General features: G+C 33.8%; 1 protein-coding gene across 4 annotated transcripts in view; it reads right to left on the bottom strand.

Annotated features, from left to right (window-relative positions):
- CNTN5 (contactin 5) overlaps window positions 1-26,102 on the bottom strand; it is a 1,371,648-nt gene that overhangs the window by 766,692 nt on the left and 578,854 nt on the right. For all 4 annotated transcript variants that reach the window (XM_060303945.1, XM_030883710.2, XM_060303947.1 and 1 more), the window contains one exon: window positions 17,273-17,397. In XM_060303945.1, the coding sequence (XP_060159928.1) occupies window positions 17,273-17,327 (55 nt within the window). In that variant the 5' untranslated portion in view covers window positions 17,328-17,397. The remainder of the gene's footprint in view (window positions 1-17,272; window positions 17,398-26,102) is intronic.

Genomic DNA, 26,102 nt, shown 5'->3' with positions numbered 1-26,102 from the left:
TATACTTTTCCTTCCACTCATTCAAATACACTCAACACCTCACCGTCCACTTAAGCCCTGTCTTTTCCTGAAGTTTTTTGGTGTGAATTGATAAGTGTGCCAGGAGAGGGTCTCCAGAAGATCTCTAATGCAATTATGATTAATATTAGGAATGCTTTATACCATAGAGACTCCTGGACATGTTTCCTCCCTCATTGTAGTTCCTGATTTGTTCATCAGTCCAAATGTCTGTAACCTTAGTGAACAAAGAATGTGTAGGATGCTGTTTCCTCTGGTTTATTCACAGCATCCAGGACATTGCTTGACTCAGAGTAGCATTTAATGTTTTTTTTACTGGAAGAATAATACCAGTGAAAGGCTACCAGCAGGTTTATATGTCAATAAGGAGAGAATATCCAGTGATACAGAATGAGCTCATGATTGAAACTGAAAAGTTTTATTTTTCTCCAATCACTGACAGATTTTCCTTCTTCTGCCCTAGATGACATTCTCAATGAGTCATCAGCTTTCCATATATTTTAAGGTATTAAAACAAGGTATGCTTTGGTAATTGTGACTAATTTTTAGTATACTAATATACCCAGCCCTTCCAAAGCCAAATTTTAATCTGTCATCCCTCTTCTCCCCAGATTAGGTTTGCCCTGTGAAAAGGAGACCTGAGGTAGGGCCAAAGTGGAGGTTTTTTTCCTGTCATCCTTTCTCCTGATGAATCTTTCAGATGTTGTTGGAAAGATCAAGGCCAAAAATGTTAGTTGACTGGCACTGTTGTGATACTGTCACCAAGGCTCTCTGCATGTCAGATGACAAAATGCTGATTCTCTAGTGGCTTGCACATGATGGTTCTTTAAAGATTTCTTATAACCCATCATGCTGCCCAGTTCCTGGATATGACAATCTACCCTCTGACTGATGTCCTGTGTTGATGCCTCCCTCCCAGTTCTAGCCTCTAGGAGGCTACCTCTTTTTCTTTTTCTTAGTTCATCTCCTATCACATGGCATTGACTAGAATCCATTGAGATGGGTCAAGCCCATCAGGATCAACCTCTGTCCCCCAGGAAGTTCACGAACTTTTGCCCTTCCAAATGCTAGTAGTTAGTGTATCCTCTGTGACCTTTGCGTCTCATTCAGCCTTCAAGGGTAACTCTTACCAGCTTCATGACTTTAAGCAACAGGAGTTAGTTTCTATACTCTGACTACCATATCACCCACCTTCAAAGTCTAGGGAAAGCACCTCAGGCTTTCTGAAGATTTTTCTAACATGTTCGGCTCCATCCCTCTCTTTGTAAGGGACATCTGAGTTTCTGTAGCTTAGCAAGTATTTAGTGGTGGAGTGAGAGACAGGTCTCTTCTATTGCAGACACTCCCATTGCTACAAAGAGTTCCCCTGGAGCCTTCTCTCTTGGCTTGAGGAAAATATCTTCTTTCTTTCCCCTTAGTGATGGGAAGAGAAAACTCACTCCACTTCTGTCAGCTTTATATAGTCTGATGATTTTTTAACTTCTTTTAACTTTCCTTAAATTTCTTATTGTCTGATTGTTTAGGCAGAACTGTATTTGGCATCTTCTAGTAAATAACACACCCATGTGTCCAGCAATATTTCTTTCAAATATTGGGACACAGTGTCTATTCTCACCTTTGAGGCTGTAGTAAAAGTTCTGAGATGATTGGAAAACAATATTAGAATATAGAAGGAGATTTAAAATAATATAGCCTAAGACGCTGTGTCACAAAGAAAGAAATGAGGAAATTCACAATTTGTGGCAAAGTTTAAATTAGCACACGGCCCTCCTAATTCTAGTCTATTTCTCGTCGAATGCGTTATTTTGCATTCTGGAGGGAATCATTCTGAAAACTTATAGGAAACTTTATTTAAAACAAGGTTCTGACCAAACAGAATAGCTTCATAGAATGGAATCATTTGAGTTCATGAAAAGACCATTTTTATAATCAGACCTATTTTATTGCTCTAAAAAAATAAATCTCCTGGGATGGAATCTGGAACAGATTAGGTTCTTGCCAATTTATGCTACATAATGAGATTCTAGTGCATTATTTTTCCCCAATTCATTGCATTTATTTGACAATAACAACTGTTTGTTCCTTAAATTCAATATTACATCATAGTTTGCTATCTTTAATTTCAAACTAATCTCTTTTTTGGTCTTTATTTCTATTGTTGGCTCCACTCTTCTCCCACATACTGGCTCAAAATAGCAGACTGGAGGATTTTTTATTTTCTCCTCTTTTATCCCTTATGTCCGGTAAGTGTCAACTCCACTGGATGTATCCATATATTGTTTCTAAACTCCAACCTATTCTTTCCATTCCCAGTTCTTCTACCTATAACTATTCACCATTCTCTCATTTGGTATTCCTCTATTATTAAACATCCTCTGTTATTAAAAACATGATAAAATAAAATTAAAATCTTGTAACTATTCCTTAAAGTCCAACTTTCCGAATCATAGATTTAAGGATTAGAGGAAAAATTGATATCATCTGATTGAGCAAGCCCTTTGATGCTAAAATTATCTTTATATAATAATCATTCAGCTCATGCCTGAGAACTGACAGACTCTCTTGAGATACAGTTGATTCTACCACAGGCAGACACTGGTTGCTTAGAGTGATCTTCTTTTTAGACAAATTAATTGTACCTCTCATTTTACTGTACTTTGACTGGTTTGTCCCTTTGGATTTCTTTAGAATAAGTGTAAGCTGCTTATATATAACAAACTTTTAGCTACTTAAAGATAACAGTTGTTAGACCTTTAAAAAAATCTGTCTTTTGAGCTGAGATTCTGGCTTATTTGCCATGTGACAATTCTTTCTTGCTACGGGAAATAATAAGCTGATGCATCTCACCAAGATATCAGGATACTGAAAATGATATTTATATATGATACATTAAGGGGAAAAAAGGTTATTTTTTTCAGTCTTTGCAGCTTGTTTTATGCCATGAATAATTATACTTGTTTACTAGACAATACACAAAGGCCAACTCTCAATATCCCAAATACAGAAGATAATTTGCAATTGAAAGTCATTACTGTTAATCTGGATATAATACAGGCAGGTCAAATCATTCTGTAAATCATGACCAGATTCTGTAAATCATTCTGTAATATAGACCAGGGTCTATACCCAGAGTTCAACTATAAAAATACTTTTGCCTGCCTCTCCTAAGACATTTGTATATTGGAGTTCTGAATATTTTACTCATTAGCTTAGAAAAGTATCCATTAATTAATTCAGGGAAGACCTTGCAAAAAGAAGGAAGTTTCCCCTGAATCTGGTCAAAAATTACCTTAAACATTAGCTGAATCTTTAATTTAGTTCTCATTCCTTTAATTTCTTTTATCTTTTCTATTATAATATGGTTTCAAATTTTTCTTCATCACTTGTTTTCCCTCCACTGAACCCATTCTTATTTATCCATGTTTCCATAATATGATCTAGCCTAGAACTGAACATAATACTATAGTCATTGTTAGCAAACAGATGCAAAGTAGATCTAACCTCTCCCTTATTCTAGACATTGTTAATACAGCTGAAGATCATGCTAACTCCTTTTTGGTAAGCACATACCATTGCTGACTTCTAATGAAATCAATAAATATCCATTGAATACTTGCAGTTCTAAATCCTCATTGCTGTCTTCTTTCTTCCAGACTTTTGCAGTAGTAACTTACCTATTTTCCCTGCCTACATTCTTTCCCAAGCTCTAAAATCTATTTTTTGTAAAGAACCTAGCACAATCTTTTAACATGTTATCAAGTTACATCTCTCTTCTGCTTAAAATATGATCTGGTCATTGCCTCTCTATTTTTCCTTATCACTTTTCTTGTCATATACTCTCTTCATCTATATTGGTTTCCTCTCTTCTTCTGTATTGGTTCTTTTTCAAACACAGTAAGTCTGTTTCCTCTTTTTTTTTTTTTTTTTCGCTGTAACCGGGCCTCTCACTGTTGTGGCCTCTCCCATTGCGGGGCACAGGCTCCGGATGCGCAGGCCCAGTGGCCATGGCTCATGGGCCCAGCTGTTCCATGGCATGTGGGATCCTCTCAGACCAGGGCACGAACCTGTGTCCCCTGCATCAGCAGGCGGACTCTCAACCACTGCACCACCAGGGAAGCCCCTGTTTCCCCTTGATGACTTAACACTGTGGCTGAAACCCTTTTACCCAGATATTCACCTGGTTTCCTTTTCCACTTTTATTAGGTCTTTCCTTGGAGACCTACTCAGAGTGACCTTTCTTGATAACCCTGTGTAACGTAACATCTTGCTACCCCATCTCCATACACATCACTTACTATCCCTTTATTCCACTTAGTTTCTTTATAAAAATTATCCTTTTTAGGTCTTGTGTTATTTCATTTCTTGCTAAGTTGTCTCTCTTCCTAGAAAGTGAGTTCCTTAAGGACACAAATTTTGTCTGTCTTGTTCACTGCTATATCCTTGATGAACAGAGCAATATATAGTAGACACTGAATTAGTATTTGTTAAATTAACAAACAAATAAATTGGACTGAAAGGTATTTGGAATTTATTAGGCCACTGGAACTGAGAATGAGATTATTATTTTTTAAATTCCTTTTATCTCTGTAATCTCTACCCCCAATAAACAACATCTTTGACACATTATATATGTCATGCCCACTTGGAACTTTTTATCCACAGCTATGATATTTTTTATAAGACAGACCAAACCATAAATAAAACAATGCTGCACCAAAAGTTCTACTGAATCCTATTAAAAAAAAACAGTTACTATCTTCAGAGTTATACTGAAAAAAATATGGATCCAGGGCCCAATTTGAAATAGCTCTTACCAATTTAGGCTTTAAACAAAGACAGCTCTATGTCAGCAAAGATATCAGCTAGTACATCTCTCTGAATCACTATAAAAGAGCAAGTAAAGAGTATATAAGCCAAGTGTCCTCTTGGGGAACTTTAGAATCTCTTGAAACAAAATCTGCCAGAATACATGCTGAGCAGAAATGGGTGACATGAGACCAGAGAAGCCTGATCAAATGCACTAATAATTTAAAAATTTGACCTAATTTATTTTTCTTTGCTTTATTTTTTCATTTCTTTTTTTTCCTCTTTATTTCTTTCAAATTTTTACAGGCTATTTTCACAGTCTCCTAATCTAACCTAAGATAATTGCTACTTCTTTAACTCAAGACTTCAGAATGTCCAAACAAGGCTCAGCATAGTTCTTGGTATTGAAAACATATCAGAACTTTTGTTTGCAGGGAGGTTTTTTGTTTTGTTTTGTTTTGTTTTGTTTTAATTACAAATTCAATTTCACTACTAATGATTCTGTTAAGAACGTCTATTTCTTCCTGATTCAGTCTTGGCAGGTTGCATGTTTCTAGAACTTTGTCCATTTTTTCTAGGTTTTCCAATTTGTTGGTGTATAACTGTTCATAGTGTTCTCTTCTGATTTTTTTGTATCTCTGTGGTATCAGTTGTTATTTTTCCTCTTTCATTTCTTATTTTGTTTACTTGGGCCCTTTGTCTTTTATTCTTGACAAACCTGACTAAACATTTATCAATTATGTTTATCATTTCAAAAAACCAGTACTTGGTTTCATTAATCTTTTCTGTTGTTTTTTGGTCTCTAATTATTTCCTTTCTTATCTTTATTATTTCCTTCCTTCTGCTGACTTTGGGCTTTGAGCTTCTTTTCCTAATTCCTTTAGATGATGTGTTAGGTTGTTTATTTGAGATATTTCCTGTTTCTTGATGTAGGCCTATACTGCTATAACCTTCCTTATTAGAAGTTCCCATATGTTTTTGTTGCATCCCAAAGACTTTGGAAAGCTGTGTTTCCATTTTCATTGTCTCCAGGTATTTTCCGATTTCTTCTTTGATTTCTTCATTGACCCATTGATTTTTTAATAACATGTTGCTTAGTCCCCACATGTACTACAAAGCTACAATAATCAAAACAGCATGGTACTGTATCAAATATAGACACATAGAGCAATAGAATAGTATAGAGAGCCCTGAAATAAACCCACACACTTATGGTCAAATAATCGATGACAAAGGAAGCAAGAATATGCAATGGAGAAAAGATAGACTCTTAAATAACTGATGCTGGGAAAACTGCACTTCATGTTAAATAATGAGATTAAAACATTTCCTCACATCATATACAAAAATAAATTCAAAATGGGTTAAATACCTAACTGTAACATCTGAAACCATAGAACTCTTAGGAGAGAAAATAGGCAGAACATCCTTTGACATAAATCATAGCGATATTCTTTTGTATATGTCTCCTAAGGCAAAAGAAATAAAAGCAAAAATAAACAAGTGGGACCTAATTAAGCTAAAAGATTTTGCACAGCAAAGGAAACCATCAAAAAAAAAAAAAAAAGACAACCTATTGAATGAGAGAAGATATTTGCAAATGATAAGACAAATAAGGAGTTAATATTCAAAATATATAAGCAGCTTATACAACTCAATATTGAAAAAATAAACAACCTGATTAAAAATGGGCAGAAAATTTGAATATTTTTCCAATGAAGACATGCAGATGGCTAACAGGCATATGAAAAGATGCTCAACCATGCTAATCATTAGAGAAATACAAATCAAAACTACAATGAGACATCACCTCACACTTACCAGAATGGCAAACATCAATAGCAAATGTTGGAGAGGATGTGGAAAAAATGGACACTACTGGTTGGAATGTAAATTGCTGCAGCCACTGTGGAAAACACTATGGGACGTTCCTCAAAATACTAAAAGTAAAACTACCATATGATCCAGAAGTTCCACTCCTGAGTATATATCTGAAGAAAACAAAAACACTAATTCAAAAAGATATATGCAAAAAATAAAAAATATATGTACCTCAATGTTCATAGAAACATTATTTATAGTAACCAAGACATTGAAACAACCTAAGTGCCCATCAATAGATGAACGGATAAAGAAGATGTGGTATATACATAAAATGGAATATTACTCAGACATAAAAACTGAATGGCATTCTGCCATTTGCAGTAACATGGATGGACCTAAAGAGTATTATGCTTAGTGAAATAAGTCAGACAGAGAAGGACCTAGAGAGTACTATGCTTAGTGAAATAGGTCAGACAGAGAAAGACAAATACTGTATGTTATCACTTATATGTGGAATCTAAAAAATAAAACAAATGAATATAAAAAAACAGAAACAGATGCACACATATAGAGAATGAACTAATAGTTACCAGTAGGGAGAGGGAAAGGAGGATGGGCAAGATAGGGGTATGAGATTAAGAGACACAAACTACTAGTATAAAATTGATAAGCAACAAGGATATATTGTACAGCAGAGTAGAATATAGCAATTATTTGGTAATAACTATAAATAGAGTATAATCTATAAAAATATGGATTCATTGTATTGTACAACTGAAACTAATATAATGTTTTAAATCAACTATACTTCAATTAAAAAACACACACATCAGAACAATCAGGTTAGAGAATACAAAATCATTCATTCCTTTTGGATGTTTTCTAGCCAGAAAGTGCTATAACCAGAAGCATAGCTTATGCCCCTCTTAACAGAAGAAACAAATCAAACAATTAATTGTTTCCTTTAATTCACTTAAAAATAGGTACCTGTACTTACAGAAAATATTATGCTAGAACTTGTGTATGAAACATCAAATAAAATAGGTATCACCTCTGTTTTTATAGAGCAGATGGCCTTATAATTTTTTATTTAAACATGTAAAAATAATAATTGCAAAATATGCAAGTACTAAAAAGGAAAAATCATCACTTAAAACCAAATTTATCCCTGATTGTCACCATTTGGATGGTTCCACCATACTCTAAATCCACAGTAGTTAAGGTCATGCTGCAATCATAGCCAGCATCATAAACAGATCATTAGGAATAATTAAGTTATCTGACAAATTTCAGTGTTAAACCAACACTGAGAATTAGAATGGAAAGCATTTTTTTCAAATGCTAGAAAGAAAAATTTATTGTGTTGACATCTATATCGAATAAATATTATCAAATATAGAAGTTGATGACTAAATTTCAAGAAATCTGTAGTTAACTTGATTAATGGTTAGAAAAATAAGATGTTCCCAAAGAGCTAAAATAAACATAAAATTATACAGCACTTAACCCTTTTCCATTCTCACAACTAATTATATAGGGTTTATTTTACACATGGTATATTTACAGAATTTGTGTCCTGATAAACCTATACAATTTATTTAAAGTCAAGGAGAGGAGAAATTTTTCCTTGCATTTGTTCTGCGTCTCAACTGTGTTCAGCTTTCCTTGGGGCTCAGTGTATGTCTCTCCATTTTACAGACAGAATTGACTTGTATTTGAACCAATGAGTTACAAAAAAGTAGCTGTTTTCTTGCTGACAATGGCTCAAGCTAATGCATGGGGGCAGCTCCCCAGAAGTTCATACTAAGCAGTTAGTAATCTCTGCCATAAATAAACATATTTCACAGTAGTATTACTGTGGTAGAAATTTATCTCTGTTTAAAGAATGATACTGTGAATATTCATTTACATTTTCTTGTGGGCACTTGATACAATACAAATTCTTTGAGCATTATTTTAAAATAACAAAGAGAATCAATGTAGTATATGATTCATTTTTTATCAACAAATATTTGTCATCATTAAAAATAATAATGCCAGTCCAGTGTAAAAAGCATGGGATAACTTTCATGGCACTTTCTGGATTACAACATACTTTGATGTATAGTGCTTACTCCTTAACCAAACTCAAGGGGAAATATATTTTTAATATTTTTTTATGTAAGATAAATAACATTTAGATGACTTAATAAATTAGTTAATTTTCTCTTTAATCTTCAAAACACTGAGAACACATATTTATCCTCAATTCTCTAGGATGCTTTCTTTAGTTGATGGTTTCATTTTATATCACTCCAGGAAGTGCTGCCAATTTCAGATACTTTTTAACGTTTCCTTTGCCTTTAAGATAAAAATAACAAAAACAACTCTCTAAATTCAGATGATGCACTCCCCTCCCCCTGCTGCCCTCCACCTTGCTCACAGGAGAAATTAAATTATATTCTGATTAATTACATGTCTAATACCACCAGTGCACAGCTGATAAGAGTCAACTTGGTTTTCTGCACTGAGGTAGGCTCCATTATCATCATGACTTCCTGGGGGACCAATTCAGTGTGCACATACATAATTTCAAAATGATCACGGAGGAGCCATAATCCATTTCTCTTTCTCATCTGCAGTAGCCCAGTCAGACTTAATATTATCAGGCACCTGTTTTCAGTAACACTTTTGTTTTCATTTCCTTTTAAAGTTATTAGGCAGCACTAGCTGACAGTGACAAAGTTCTGTGCTATTTACCACACTGCCAGTAAGAAGAAGGATAGTATTTGTATAAGCTTATCAATGACAGACATTCTCTGTTTAATAGTATATCATCCTCTTGGCAGAAGGAGCAGGCTGTCACCTTTCCAATAAAATGGATTTAACCCAGTGGAGGAGAATGGGGTCAAAGTAGAGAAAAAATGCCTTATTTGCAGGCTTGTTTTTGAAGCAATACAGCTTATATTGAAAGCATCTGAAAGTAAGCCAAGGAAGGTAACTAGATGTACTTATGTAGGAAGGAGGTCAGTGTAGCTCTGAGCAACTGGATTTCCTCTTTTGCCTCCCCTTCATGTCACCTGCTATGCTGAAAGAATTGTTGTAGGAGGCAGCTTTCTCATTATTCTTCCACTAGTTACCATCTATATGATGTTGGGCATATGACAGAATCTTCCTGAGCCTCTCATCCCTTTTGAGAACAAACAGTATTTTACTTGCCCAAGTACAAGGAACTGGACTTCACAATCTCCAAATTATTTTTAATTCTAAGATTTATAAATGCAGTTAGAGAAATACATTTTTTTCATTTTAGAAGAGATATAAATACATCTAGCTTTAATAAATCTAATTAAATATTATTTTAAGTTATAACTTTGATAGAAATATATAAATAGAATTGTGATGTTGACAAATATAGGCTGGTACTAGGGAGTGCAAAAAGAACACTTTCAAAAATCTTCAAAGAAAAGGGTGTGTGTTAATGAGTCTAATAATAGCTGCTTTCTAGATATTCTAATAATACATATTAAAATTAATATTTGTATATGACAGTGTCCTATAAGGCTATTCTATTACATTTCACAGAAAGAAATCTATTTGTAATAAATATCATTGTAATAGATTTCACCCATTGTTAAACATTTCAAAAGAAACTAGCCATATTTCAAAAGGAATATAATGAGTAAGAAATCCATTGAATAGGGTATTCTGTATAACAGAGCAGAAAAATGTAAACCCTTTAGCTTTTGTTGTTGTTATTATTTATTTACTTCAACATGGAGACTGAATGAAAAGCAATTCACAAAGAACCTTGAAATGCCAGTCAAGTTGCTTATAAATCCTGAACCTTATTGTCTCTTCCCAATCATTATCTCTTCACATATTTGAAGGATAATATATCCTTGAAGAATCACTTTTAAAGAATATAATAACATGGATTTTGGCACAGTAGAGGTTGAAATGTTGATGCTTCTTGTCACATATACGTTCATAACTAGGCTTTAGTAATTATGATTGCTTCCCCAAATGATTTCACACATTCTATCATGAAAAGCTTAAATTTTATTGAACTTAATTAATTTCATATGGATAAAAATAGTTTGACTGATTTTTAAAGCTTTTTAAGCTCAGCTAATGAGGTTATTAGATCACAGTGCTGTCTCTGTCACTGTTTCTGAAATAAAGATACGAAGAAATTCCATTTTCTTTATTGTTAACTAAAACAGGATTGTTATTATTTGCATGTTAAACATTTATAGATATCAATAAACATGTGGTAGAACTCAAAACTGAGCATGGCTATTTTTATGGCTTTATGCACACCCTTAAACCACTTTACTGAAGTATAATTATAATAAGCTGTACATATTTAGTATATACAACTTGATGAGTTTGCAATAAGTATATACCCATGAAACCATCACCACAATCTATGCCATAAACATATCCAACAACTCCAAAAGTTATCATCTGCCTTCTTGACATTATATTATTATTATTGTTATTAGTATTATTATTATTTAGTGGTAAGAGTATATAAAATAAATAAGATTTACCCTCTTAGCAAATTTCTAAGGGGTACCACTTATATGAGGAAGCAAAAATAATCAAACTCATAGAAACAGAGTAGAATGGTGGTTGCCAGGGGCTGTAGAGAGGGGGGACAGAAGGAGTATTAGTCAAAGGTGCACAGTTTCAATTATGCAAGATGCATACTTCCTACAGATCTACTATAGAGCATAGTGCCTATAGTTTGTAATACTGTACTGCATATTCTTTACAATATGCTTCTCCAGCTACTCTCTTTACGAGGTCAAATATAGTTTTCCAATCCTTGAATCAGTCTTGGCCTATGTGATTTGCTTTTGTCAATGAGACATTAGTAAACATGACAGACAGGCTTGAACCATGCTTGCAAATTGGCACCTACCCTTTCTATTGTTGTACCTAGGAACCCGCAACCACAGCCAAGAGCCTGGGCTAGACTACTGGATGATCAGAGACATGACAAGGTCATTCCCACTGCCTTTACTAGTAGGAGATAGTAACCAGCAGCATGGGTGAGACCGCATGACACCATCAAGTCCTATTCTTTCAACCCTCATGGGAAGTTTTAGAGATCAGCTGAACCTTCCCAAATCGGAAGAACCACCAAACTGACTTTCAGAATTGTGAGAAATAATATTTTTGAAGTTTTTGTTTAAGCTAAAAAACTTGAGGATGATTTTTATGGAGTTAAAGCTAATTAGCACAATATACAATTGACATCTATTTAATCTATTATGTGGATTATATTTCTATAAACAGTAGTTTCTCTAACCTTAAAACACACACCCAGAAATGTACAGATGAAATTCATTCCTTCCTGAATTTCTCTTTTCCAAGTTATTTGTCATTTTTTTTCTCTTTCTCCTCCTCAGCTCAACTTCTCATAAAACAAAATTTATAGTAACTGTATTATTTTCCTCCTCTGCTAATCATTTCACAGCTCATTATCATAAGACAGATGTTCCCACTACTTCGTTAAAGGCAATTATCATTAGCATTAAGAGGAAATGTTTTTAGTACTCATCTCACGTAACATTCCTACAGCATTGCCACTGCTGACCACTCCTTCTCAGAACCTGTTCTGTTATCACTCTTTCCTAGAATTTCTCCCAACTCACCATCCCTGCTTTTCAACCTATACTTTCTCTTGCCCCTTATTCATGCTTCTCAGAATTTCTTCCTTGCCTTATGACTCATCATTACCTACATAATCCTTGGGTGATTATTTTCCTCCCCAGAGCTTCAAATCCATCTATACAATAATGAACCCCATAATGAACCCCAAATTTACTTTTAACTCAGTCATCTTTCTTTAAACATCTCCATCTGAGTGTGTCACAAATATCTGAAGCTCAACATGTGCATTACTGAGTTCAGTATTTCCCCACTCTGAATTGCACCCCCTACTTTATTCAGTATCCAAGCAAATGACAATATCATCTACTCCATAAGCAAATTGAGACCTTGCTATTTCCTCTAAAACAAAATATTTAATTATTTACCAACTTCTATATATTTTATTGCCAAAAAACGTTTGAATCTGTCAGCTCCTGATGCCCTTCACTACTGTTATGCTTAATCCATTTTGTTTCCATAAACCCAAACCAGTTTCCACTTTTATTAATATCTTATATTAATATGGAACATTTGCCACAAATAATGGACAAATATTGACATTTTATTTTTAACTGAAGTACATACTTTATTCAGATTTCCTTAATTTTTAAATATTTTTTTTTCTGTTGCAAGATCCTATCCAGGGTAATGCATTACATTTATTTATTATGTTTCCTTAGTCTCCTCTTTCTGTGACAGTTTCTCCAATATTCTTGGTTTTTGATGACCTTGAAAATGTTGAGGATTACTGGCCAGGTGTTTCATAGAATGCTCCTCAGTTGGGATTTTTCTGATATAGAGACACAGGCTTTAGGAAGGAAAACTACAGAGGTGAGGTGCCATTCTTGTCACATTATATCTTGGGTAAATGCTGTTACGGTTGGTGTTGACCTTGTTCATCACTAGGTTGATGTAGTCCTTATCACTCTCCTCCGCTGTAAAGCTACTTTCTTTATTCCGCTTTTCTATTCTGTACTTTTTGGAGACACGTCACTATGTGCAGTCCACACTTAAGGAAGTGGGAGCTACACTCCACCTCCTTGAAAACAAAGCATCTAAATAAATTATTTGAAATTCATCTACATGGGAAGTTTGTCTATTCTTTTCATTATTCAATCACTTATTTATATCCATATGGACTTTTAAATTTTATTCTTTGGGTTGTAACTCAATACTTCTTTATTTTCTTGCTCAAATTTTTCCAGTTTGGGCCATTGGGAACTCTTTTTTTTTTTTTTTAACATCTTTATTGGAGTATAATTGCTTTACAATGGTGTGTTAGTTTCTGCTTTATAACAAAGTGAATCAGTTATACATATACATATATCCCCATATCTCTTCCCTCTTGCGTCTCCCTCCCTTCCACCCTATCCCACCCCTCTAGGTGGTCACAAAGCACCGAGTTGATCTCCCTGTGCTCTGCAGCTGCTTCCCACTAGCTATCTATTTTACATTTGGTAGTGTATATATGTCCATGCCACTCTCTCACTTTGTCACAGCTTACCCTCCCCCCTCCCCATATCCTCAAGTCCATTCTCTAGTAGGTCTGTGTCTTTATTCCCATCTTGCCCCTAGGTTCTTCATGACTTTTTTATTTTTCTTAGATTCCATATATACTTGTTAGCATACGGTAATTATTTTTCTCTTTCAGTTAGTTCCTGTGTCCCTTTGACATTGGTTCCTCATATGTTTGTTTTTTGTTTACTGGTTTGTTTGCTTTAGCAGCTCCTCACTTTCTGGCACAAGATATTCTAGGCTAATCAAGTATATTTCCTGCCCCAGTCCAAGAACCAGCCATATCTCCAAATAGCCCTGATTCTTTTAATTGGAGAATGGTATTAGAAACCAAGATCGTGGCACTTTGTGTGCTGGTTTCTACTGCAGTACATTGCTTCTAGGCCTTCTCAGATGACAGAGAAAAGTAAATATATGTGTGTACACCTAGCCATGTATATATACATATCTATGAATACTTTTCATATGTAACTATATGTATCTACATTAAGCTAAACATGACTTCATATTGAAGTCTCCAACTCTAATCCATTACCACATGGATAATTCTAGCCTTCTTCTCTTGCTTATCTGTAACCTTCCACTCCATCAGTGAGACAGTTGGCTCCCACCATCCACCATGCATTGACTTAATTGTTCAATCCCATGCATAGGGGTTTTAGAGTTGCTAACACAGAGAAATAAAGTTCTTAACTAGAGTACAGTGTCAAAGTACAGTTTTTTGTTTGTTTGTTTTTGCCTTTAGTTTTACAGATTCATTTCCAAAGTTACTTAAGTTGGTACCATTTTTCCCACACTCCCCTAAAGTGGAGGTTGTTTCATACATTTGTAATACTGTTAGATTCTTTGTCACATTCTGCGTTTCATCCAGGGACCCTCTAACCTCCTAGATTATTATTATTTTAATTTATGTACATTAAGGTTTACTCTGTGCTGTTAAGCTCTATTGGTTTTGATAAATGCATAATGTTATTCTTCCACCACTACAGTATCATACAGAATAGTTTCACCAAGCTGAAAAATGCCTACGCTTCCTTCACTCATTTAGTCATCCCCTGACCCCAACCCCTGGCAATCACTGATTTGTGCACTCTCTATAGTTTTTCCCTTTCCAAAAGGTCATATATATAAAATCATACAGTATGTAACCTATTCAGACTGGATTCTTTCACTTAGCAATATGCATATAGTATTCATCCTGTGTTTGAATAACTTGATAGTTCATTTATTTTTATCACTGAGTAGTATTGCATTATATGGAATTTCTATGGTTTATTAACTTATTGAAGGGTATCTTGGTTATTTCTAGTTTTTGGTGATTATTATTAAAGCTCGTATAAACTTTTTTGTGTAGGTATTTTGTGTGCCATAAATTTTAAAATCAGTTAGGTAAATACCTAGGAACCAAATGCTTGATTAGATGGTAAAACCAGTTAGCTTTGTAAACACTGCCAAACTATTTTCCAAGGTGGCTGTACCATTTTGCCTCCTTACCAGCAATTAATGAACTTCCTTGTTTTCTGCATCCTCAAGAGTAACTAGTATTGCTTTTACTTCCTCTTTTTTTTTCTGGATCTTAGCCTTTCTGATATGTATAATGGTATCTCATTGTTTTAATTTTGAGTGCATTTTTAATATAAGGCTGTATATTCCTGTGAATGGTGTCAAAGTTTCATTGCTCTGAATAGCCAGTTTTTAAACTTAAGGTTGTGTAAGAGTTCTATATTTTCTAGTTAAACACACCCAAGATAATCCACCCATTAAAACATGAATAAATAAAACAGAGAAGAAATACAGTCTGGGTCTTCTCTTATTTCTTCAATTGGTGTTGGTTCAAATAGCATCAACAATATAAAATGTGTTTATGACCTATGGCTTAATTACCCACATTTTCTGTAATAGTAATCAAGTTAGTGTACAAAATAGGTCCTGTTAGGTAATACTCATAGACAAATAACCAGGGAAAACATTAATAATAAAATAAAATAGTAAATATTGAATGTAAGTATCACCAAGTAACAAGAGCATAATAAAAGCCATACTTCTAGAATAATTCGCTAAATAAGGAGGTGGAGAAAGGTTTTTGTTTGTTTGGTTTTTTTGCGATACGCAGACCTCTCACTGTTGTGGCCTCTCCCGTTGCGGAGCACAGGCTCCGGACTCGCAGGCTCAGTGGCCATGGCTCACGGGCCTAGCCGCTCCGCGGCATGTGGGATCTTCCTGGACCAGGGCACGAACCCGTGTCCCCTGCATCGGCAGGCGGACTCTCAACCACTGTGCCACCAGGGAAGCCCCTGGAGAAAGGTTTTGAAAATAATTATCCTTGATAAGTGGTCCTTTCAATATCTAATCAATTTTATTTAAACAGCTATCTACAACAAATAAATTCATGTTTTAAATATCACTAATATGTGTATATATGCTTCATATTAAATGCAGATGATTAAAAATCAGATCCCATGTAAAAATTAGAAACGTCCTTTGCTTTTGACTTTTTTTTGTCTTTGTCTATAGTATTTGAAAAACAACTTACCTCCAGACTCATCATCTTGTTTCATCAGAAAGAGCAGCACCTAGATTCCCTTATGAGCTACAAATCTAGGCATCACAGATACCAACTCAAGCTGAGTATTTTTGTCTTTCAACACCATTATATAATACCTCCTTTGAAGTGACTGTTTATTTCGGGGAGATAAGTTGGGCCAGCACATGAAAATAAAACTTTGGAGCGATATTACAATCTATCACTCTTCCTCCACCTAGCATTGTCAGATTAATATATAAAAACACTGGACACCAGTTAAATTTAAATTTTAGATAAAATAGAATAACATATTGCATGAAACATACTAGAAATAAAGTAATTACATGTTGTTTATTTGAAATTCAATCTTAACTGAGCATCATTCATTTCATCTTGCAAACCTACCTCCATTCCCCTCAGTTAGTTTATGAGTTCAAGAGGAGAATGGCACTGAGAAGATAAAAGAGAGACCAGATCATCATGGAAGATGGTAATACTGCACAGAAAGAATGTAAGATAGGATAAAATATTTAAAGACTCTTTATTTCTTTTATAAGTGACTATAATCATGATAAACCAGGATGTTCATTTAACTTTCACTGTCTCTGAAACTATTCACTTATTTTTCATGTTTTCACAAATATCTCTACCCATATTTTATAGAGATGTATATATATATATATAAAATGATGATTTAGATTGTAAATGAAAGTCAATGAGATGGGATGGACACTTATTTTGTTAACATTTATATGGTATTTTTATAAGCACCTTATTATATGTGACTTTTTGTGGTGCTAACAGAGGTTTAAGGGTTGTTGTCTCTTTTTCTTGTTGTTGAAAAGATGAATCCTGATATAAATTTAAATGAACACAGGAGGATATAGTTAATGAAGACCTTTATATATTTTTGTTATTTGATACGTAAGGCGGGTTTTTTACCTGAAAGACACCCAGTGACTGACAGAAACAGAATAAGTTTCCAAGAGGAGGCCATCCTTGGTGACTAGGATCACCTGAGTCCCAGTGTATTTAGCAGCTCTGACGTTTCTTCGTTAAAGAATGCCCTGTTGAGACAGATAACAATTTTCAAAAACAGGGAAAAGAAAATAAACAAACAAAAAGGTAAAAAAACAAAAACCAAATCAAAAATCTCATAATAAAATGATAAATAACTTTCATTGCAAACGTCAGATTAATATATACTTGGACATTGACAACCATAATAGAGTTTCCATTAGAATTAATTTAATGCACAACACAAAAACTTCGGAAAAGTGATAAACTTTCTCTGTCACATTTACTTATACTAAATACTCCCTTACAGATAATAAAAACATCAGGTTCTAATGGGGATGATTTTTCCTCACAGGGAATGTATAATAGTTATATTTATTACGTTAGACAAATTATTGGACTAGAAAAATAGGGTAGAAGAACCAGTTATATCAATATATACTCCTCTGGTCTAGAACATAACTAATTATCAGTTAAGCAAGTGATTTTACACATTGTGTCTGTAGCTCATCTAAACCTCTACAGGGAATTTTTCTCATTTAATTATTAATGTCAACTGCCTTTGTTTATAACTCCTGTGATTATCTGTACTGTGTTATAGTTCCCTCCTTCTGTGAGTTATTTTCTCAGCATCCTTTGCTAGCCAGAACCTAAGGGAAATAAGGATTTTCATGAATATTTAACATTTTTTGTCTAATGCCACTTTTATAACAATAACCACTATAGCACATTAATGTCCTTTGATTCCTTTATCTGTCCTGAAAGATACAATAAGCATAAAAATACAAAATTCTCGCATGAAAATTAATATGGAAAAACTTGACAAATGTGTACTAGAAATTCCTATAATAGACAAGTAACTTCTGAGTTTTCAGGTGTCAGTTACTGGTGTCCTTCTTGGCCAAAAGCAACTAAATTGAGAAATAATTGTACAGTGTGTTGATGATTTAAAATAACAATTGCTTCTTTGCAACTTGTTCCTCCCAATAGACTTAGAGGTTCAGGTTATTTCTTTTAGGAAATATCTTAAAAATATAGACAAGCATTTTTCCCTTAGTTAGGTCATAATTCAATACAGACGTACCCAAAGAGGGAAAGCTTTTCTTAGTGAGTCTTCCACCTGAATGTTAGTTCCATTTTATTTATATTTTAAAATCTAAGCCTTGAAAACCTACTTTAATTACAAAGTTACGGATTACTAATGGAAAAGAAAGTTAATGAGTTAATAATGGTTGATTCACAGACACCCCCTTCAAAAAATATTTTTCATAATCGTTTTTCTTCCAAGTAAATATCAGAAATAAATACAATTTGAAGCACAAAAAAGACCTTATCACTACTTTTTACAGTTTAAAACATTATTATTTATACACTGCCTTTTACCAGAAAGGAAAAGAAGAAAATCAGCACTTCACACATAATAATTAGAGACTTAAAGTTGCTAGAAAAACAATTATGATTCATGAAAACTGCATATTTAAATTAGTGAATTCTTAATCCGTTGATGAAATTGGCCTTTCACAGACTGTGAGTTCTAAGACATTAGTGCAGTTTTGCTTAACTTTTTTTGATGAGCTTCTGCTCAGTCCACGTCCTGGAAACTGGTACTTTCCCTCTCTATTTACAATGTCTTCTGTTGTCTTAAATATTCTTCATCAACAAATGCAAATATTTTCAGAGCACTTAAATGTTATACACTGGGAATGTCAAAGAGAAAATACACATGTGTGTGCACATGCTCATACACACACACACATACACAGAAGTTCACCATAGGCTACAAGCCAAATAAGCAGGACAATGTAAGTGTAACATAGATACAGAGCTATCAAAAGGGGAATATATTTGTAAGGATGACAAGAGTTGGGAATAGTACAGAAGCATCTTTAGCAAAAATTCAATAAGATATTAAGCTTAGACAGATATCTTACTTTTGTATGGAATGGCCGTGAGCACATGGATAAATAAGTCGTTATCAGAGAGTGATCCACACCGAATAAATCAACACAGAGTAAAGGGACAGCCAGCTGCCAGAGGATAGACAAAGCTATTTTCGTAAGGGTTCATGGAAGGTATTTCTGATAAGATGACATTTGGGCTCAGTATTCATGTTTTCAACATACCATTGTAGAATAAGCCTTATATTCCAGGCACATTTTTTTCAGTTCTCAAATAAAAATAGTACAGTGAATTTTATAACTAAAATAATCCACTTTACATTAAAACTTTTTCAAAGAGAAAAAAGCCTGCATGTGTGTGATTGTGTGTGTGTGTGTGTGTGTGTGTGTGTTTTCATTTTCAAACATCAGTGCTTGGTCCTTGGGGCCTAAATGCAAAAAATAATAGTTCTTCAAAAGCCATTCTTTCTAAGATGCCTAACTGAGATTCTTTCTTTTTACTGGCTTACTTTCTTCTCATTCTCTCTCTCAATCGCTCTCTCAAGTAAAGAAAGAAGTAAATAAAATAATCTTTAGGTTCTGAAATATGTAAATTTGTATATGCTTCTCTTGAAAAGATAATTATTCCATGACTTTAATAAAATCCTTGTATCAAAGTGATAAAATAATGTAATTAATCAGACATACATTAAGGTCCTACTGCATGCCAAGTTAAATTATAATCAGTTAATAAATGTTACTAAAGCATATTAAGATGTATATTTTAGAAATACCTTAATGGAAACTGACAGTTGTACATTAAACTGTTATTTATCAAGGGATTGAAAAGTCAGAACTACTAAGTTGCATACTACTAATTGGATATATTATTTTTTAAAAAAACAATTTTTGAAAGAGCTTATTTCAATGTTTAGAATATATACCTATCATCATCTGTGATAATCAAATTAGATGTATGAAATGACATATTACTTTGCATTTTTTCCTGAATTATTGCAAATATTTGCAAGTAAAGTAAAATAAGTAGAGCATCATATTAGTACTGTCATAAATTATAAATACATGCATTGTGCAGTTGAATGCATAGGCAAGTACTTAAAAACATCACTCCTTAACTGGAGTCTAAAATAGGATTGCTAAACATATGTTAAAATAAATCAAGTGATAGTATGCTGCCACCTGAATGCAAGTTAGCTTTTCTTCTTAAAGATACATAGAGGAAACTGCCTTGTTTATGACATGTGTATGTGAGTGTGCATAATGAGAGGGAAATGTCGAGATTTCTATTAATGCCTACCAATCTCTCTCCTGTTTTATAGCAACGGTTTCCTTCAGTTTGGCCTCTTACTGGCTTTTCACACAACAGTCAGAATTACGTTTTAAAACATAAATCAGGCTTCATCATTTCCCTGTTTCAGTGGTTTATTCTTTTTTTTTTTTTTTTTTGCGGTACGCAGGCCTCTCACTCTTGTGGCCTCTCCTGTTGCAGAGTAACAGGCTCCGGACGTGCAGGCTCAGTGGCCATGGCTCACGGGCCTAGCCGCTCTACGGCATCTGGGACCTTCCCAGACCGGGGCACAAACATGTGTCCCCTGCATTGGCAGGCAGACTTTCAACCACTGTGCCACCAGGGAAGTCCTTCAGTACCTACTGTATTTTTCTTCTTAGCAATTATCAGTGCTTGAAGTTATGCTATTTATTTGTTTATAATTATCTTTTTCTCCTATTAGAATGTGATATCTATGAAAGCAAGAATTTTTGTCTTATTCATCTTTTTATACCCAGTATCTAGAAGAGAATCTGCTTGGTTTTAGTAGGTATTCAATAACTATTTTGAATAATAATTATTGAATAAACTGGAGCCTTTAGTAAGTAGATTATTTGGTGCAAGATAATAGAAAAATTATTATCCCTTAAATTTTCATGATACTAACAACAGCTATCATTTATGAAATTCTATGTGCTAGGCATTGTGTCATGCACTTTACTTACACAACCTCTATTAACTAACTTGACATCTCTTATTGATGAAGATAACTTTCCCAAAAACACACAACTAGTAAAAGGACTGCGGTAAGCATAAGGTTGACTTTTAAATTACATCATCTCTTACAGAACTCCACAGCTATTTCTACAAAAGTCTCCAGAAACCTTCTTATCTGACACAATTGGAACTAGTACTGAGTTAGTAAAAAATCATTTAAAAAAATCTTACACATATACCTGAAATGTTGTCATTTAACTAATATGATTTAACTCTATATTCTTTGGTCTATTTTAGTATATAGAAATGAGATTTTTTTTTATCATCAATATTCTGGTGAAAAATTATTTTATCTCAACATCATGAGTCTTTTTCAATGGAAGTCTTGTCTAATGCATAATATACAATTTTTAATTTCTTTAGAGTGGTATAAGAACGTGAAGTTGTCTAATGACAGCATCCTTGAGGTTTTTTATTATTTTTATACAGTTTCACACACATTTAATTTTATAGCATATCCTAAGTCACTCATTTTATTGTTTGTCTAAGACTATTACCTTTTGTTTTATTTTATGTTTTATCCTTTTTTTTTCTTAGAACCAAATGCTCTCACTCTTGGTACACTCATATGCATTGATCTGCATAATGTTTATTTGAATTACCTAAGTACATCAACATGTACAACCTCCACAGACGGATGACACTACACACCTGAATCTTGGTAAGTATACAACTTATGAAGTGACAGTGAGTAAACTAGAGGTGAGCCTACTTAACCATCAACATCTAAATAGTTCTGCATTATTTTCATTTATGGAGACAAAAAAGGTTGCTAGTTACTTGGCAAATTAGAACAATAGAGGTTGAGTAAAAGTGTTCTGCTCCAGTTAGCATGTGACAGAGCTGCAATATGAAGGACTTGGATGTAAATTTTAGTGAAAGGAGTAAGATAATCAAATATCTCTTTTTCTGTGTACCTTATTCTCCACCTCAACAATGACTCTTGCTAAGACTGTAGCTAGTGACACTTTTGTTTGGAAGATACCCTTTAAAGGTTGAGCAAGGCCAGGATGGGACTCACAGAAAAGAATCATTAAAAAAAAAAAAACTTTATGAGAAGTTGTATTCTAGATGCTCTTAAAGTTTTCTAGCCCAATGCACCTGAACAAAACAATAGATAATAAAATGCTGCCAAAGATCTAGCAAGAACAAATAAAAAGAATGTGTGTTGGTCTTGTTATGTTTGCTATCATATATCTTTTGAGGACCCAGCAGCAGTGTCAGGAGCTGGATACACAGAATTCTCGCTTTCAAACATAACCAGAGTAAATCATGATATTGTGAATCACAAGAAAATAAATTATATTTTGTGTCCTGGACAAAGTGGTATGGGTTGTAGATGGAAGACTGAGCTCATAGTGTTTACATATCGTGAAGATATTCTTTAACACAGTTTTCTACAGTGTGTTCTATTTCTCTCATCTTTTTTAATCTAAGAACTCTTGATCTCAACAGACCCTCCCTGTGAAAAAGGGTACAGCAAAGTTTTAAAAAGGGTCAGCACTAGTCTTCTGACACTTCAAGGCAACTTTGTAATTTTATTTAAAACACAAATGTAGAGAAAAGATATGACTCAAGAGTATTTAATAGTACATAGTGTATTTAATCGAGACAGGGACTAAAAAAAAAAAAAGACAGTGACTCTAGGAATCTGGTGTCAGAAATATTCCATGATTCCTGTTCCTGGTGATAGACATGAGGAAAGGGTGAAGACAGAACTGTGGCTCATTCGGCCTGACACCAGCCTCCATGTAAATTCTGACAAGACTTGTGTTAGGATTCTAAGTACGATTCCCTTTCTGGTAATTGGGAACTAGACACAATGACAAATAATACATGACCTTTTTAAAATAATATAAAATACTTCTAAATGCCTCAATGAACTAGTTTAGAAGGAAAAACTTATTAAATATCAAAACTAGATAAAAATAGCAAGTTGAGCAATGAAGCTAACTTTCACTGTGAGGCTATTCATCAAATCCCAGTGAACTTCAGATTGATGTTCATGGCTTCTCTGAGAGAGTGGGACCAAAATCAAAGCTTAGGGTCTACATAAGATGGATCTTCAAATAGGAAACTCCTTATATCTAGGATTCCAAAAAGCTTCAAGATTATAGTCAGGGTGAATTAGAAATATGTCTCCAGAGAGATACTCTACCCAGAGAAGAGTAAAAGAAAAAATTAAGTCTTAAACAATGAGACTGAATGGAAAGAAAAAAAAAGTCTCATAGTGAAAACTTCATAATCAATATTCACAAAATATACAGGCAAACAAATCAGTATAAATGAGAAGGAAATGAAGCAATAAAGGTCAGAATCTGACTTGCAAAGAATTCAGATATTTGACATTTTCAACACAAATCATCAAACAAATGTATACGATCTGATTTTAAACATAAAGGAATTAACATTATGCAAAAGAAGAAATAGAGATGAAGAAATTACCTAGAATGCAGCTCAAAAAGGCAAATGGATGGAAAATATGAAAAGAAGATAAAGAGAATGAAGCATATAGTAAGAATATCTTATATGTCTAATCAAATTTCCAGAAAGAGGCAAAGAATGCAATATGTGAAGAGATATATATTTCTAAAAATTTTCAGAACTGATGAAATGTATCAATTTTAAGATTTATGAACACCAGAAAAAAACAAGAATGAAGTCCTAGATAAATCATAGTGAAAACTGTGAACACCAAAGACAAAAAAAAAAAGAGCAAGAGATTAAAAAAAGCATTAATTATAAAAGTGGAAAATCAGACTCTCAGTTGATTTAATGATAGTAGTAATGGAATCCAAAAAAAATTGGAATAATGTGTCAGTAAGAAGGAATAGTCAATCTGGATGTCTTCTTTGGAAAAATGTGTATTTGGGTCATCTGCTCATTTTTTTAATTGGGTTTTTTCATTTTCATGGTGTTGAGTTGATGAGTTATTTGTATATTTTGTATATTAACTCTTTATTATATATATTGTTTGCAAATATCTTCCCCCTTTCAGTAGGTGACTTTTTCATTTTGTTGATAGTTTCCCTCACTGTGCAAAATCTTTTTAGTTTGATGCAGTTCCATTTGTTTATTTTTGCATTGTTGTCCTTGCCTTAGGAGACAGATCAAAAAAATATTGCTGAAATCAATGTCAAAGATCATACTGCTTATGTTTTCAGGTGCTACATTTAAGTCTTTAATCCATTTTGAGTTAGACATTTTTCCACAGAAGACATACAGATGGCCAACAGGCACTTGAGAAGGTACTCAACATTGCTAATCATCAGGAAACTTTAAATCAAAACCAAAATGAGGGCTTCCTTGGTGGCACAGTGGTTGAGAATCTGCCTGCCAGTGCAGGGGACATGGGTTCAATCCCTGGTCTGGGAAAATCCCACATGCCACGGAGCAACTAAGCCTGTGCACCACAGCTACTGAGCCTGCGCGTCTGGAGCCTGTGCTCTGCAACAAGAGAAGGCCGTGACAGTGAGAGGCCCACGCACTGCGATGAAGAGTGGCCCCCCACTCACCGCAACTAGAGGAAACCTTCACACAGAAACGAAGACCCAACACAGCCAAAAATAAATAAATAAATGTATTAAAAAAACCCCGAAAATGAGATATCACTTCACACCTGTCAGAATGGTTATCATCAAAAAGACAACAAATAACAAATGGTGAGGATATGAAAAAAAGGGAATGCTTGTGCACTGTTTGTGAGATTGTAAATTGGTGTAATCACTATGGAAAACATTATGGAGATTCCTCAAAAAATTGAAAACAGAACTACCATAATACCCAGAAATTCCACTTATGGGTATTTATCTGAAGAAAACAAAAACTCTAATTTGAAAAGATATATGTACCTCAATGTTTATTGAAGCATTATTAACAACAGTAAAGATATGAAAGCAACCTAAGAGCCTACAAGTAGATGAATAGATAAAGAAGACGTGGTATATATATATATATATATATATATATATATATATATATATATATATATATATATATATATATATATATATATATATAAACTCAGCCATTAAAAATGAAATCTTGTCATTTGCAACAACATGGATGGATTTAGAGGGTGTCATGTTAAGTGAAACAAGTCAGACAGAGAAAAAAATACCATATAACCTCACTTATATGTGAATCTAAAAATTTCCAACAAAACAAACAAAACAAAACAGACTCATAGGTACAGAAAACAAAAGGATGGTTGCCAGAGGTGGGGTTGGTGAGTGAAATAGGCGAAGGGGATTGAGAGGTACAAACTTCCAGTTATAAATTAAATAAACCATTGGGAAACAATATACAGCACAAGAGATACTGCCAATATTACATAACTTTGTATGGGGACATTGTTGCAAGTCATTGTAGCATCATTTTGTAATGTATGTAAATGTCAGATCAATTTGCAGTATACCTGAAACTAACATAATATTGTATGTTGACTGTATTTCGCTAAAAAAGAAATAATTGTCAATGTATAATTCTGAACAGTGAAAATGTCTTAAAGGACATGAGTTAAATAAAGTTCTTTCTACTCAATCAATAACCAAGAGGTCAATTATATCTTAATAAAACTGGGGAAACACCTGAATTTGTCAAAAATAAACCTTTATTGAGAAAAATAATAAATGATATTTATCAAATAGAAGGACAAAAAGTAATTGCAGAGGGAATCTCTGAAATGTATAAAAGGAACATAACAGAAGCTAACTCATATAATATAATATTTGCAATATGCCAGGTATTGTTCTAAGTACCTTACCTTGGGAATTCATTTAATACATAGAGCTCTATGAGATAAATCTAATAT

This window comes from Globicephala melas, chromosome 8 (genome assembly GCF_963455315.2).
Source record: "Globicephala melas chromosome 8, mGloMel1.2, whole genome shotgun sequence".
Taxonomy (NCBI): domain Eukaryota; kingdom Metazoa; phylum Chordata; class Mammalia; order Artiodactyla; family Delphinidae; genus Globicephala; species Globicephala melas.
The sequence above is the reverse complement of the archived record's forward strand: the minus strand, read 5'-3'. Positions and strand labels throughout refer to the sequence as shown.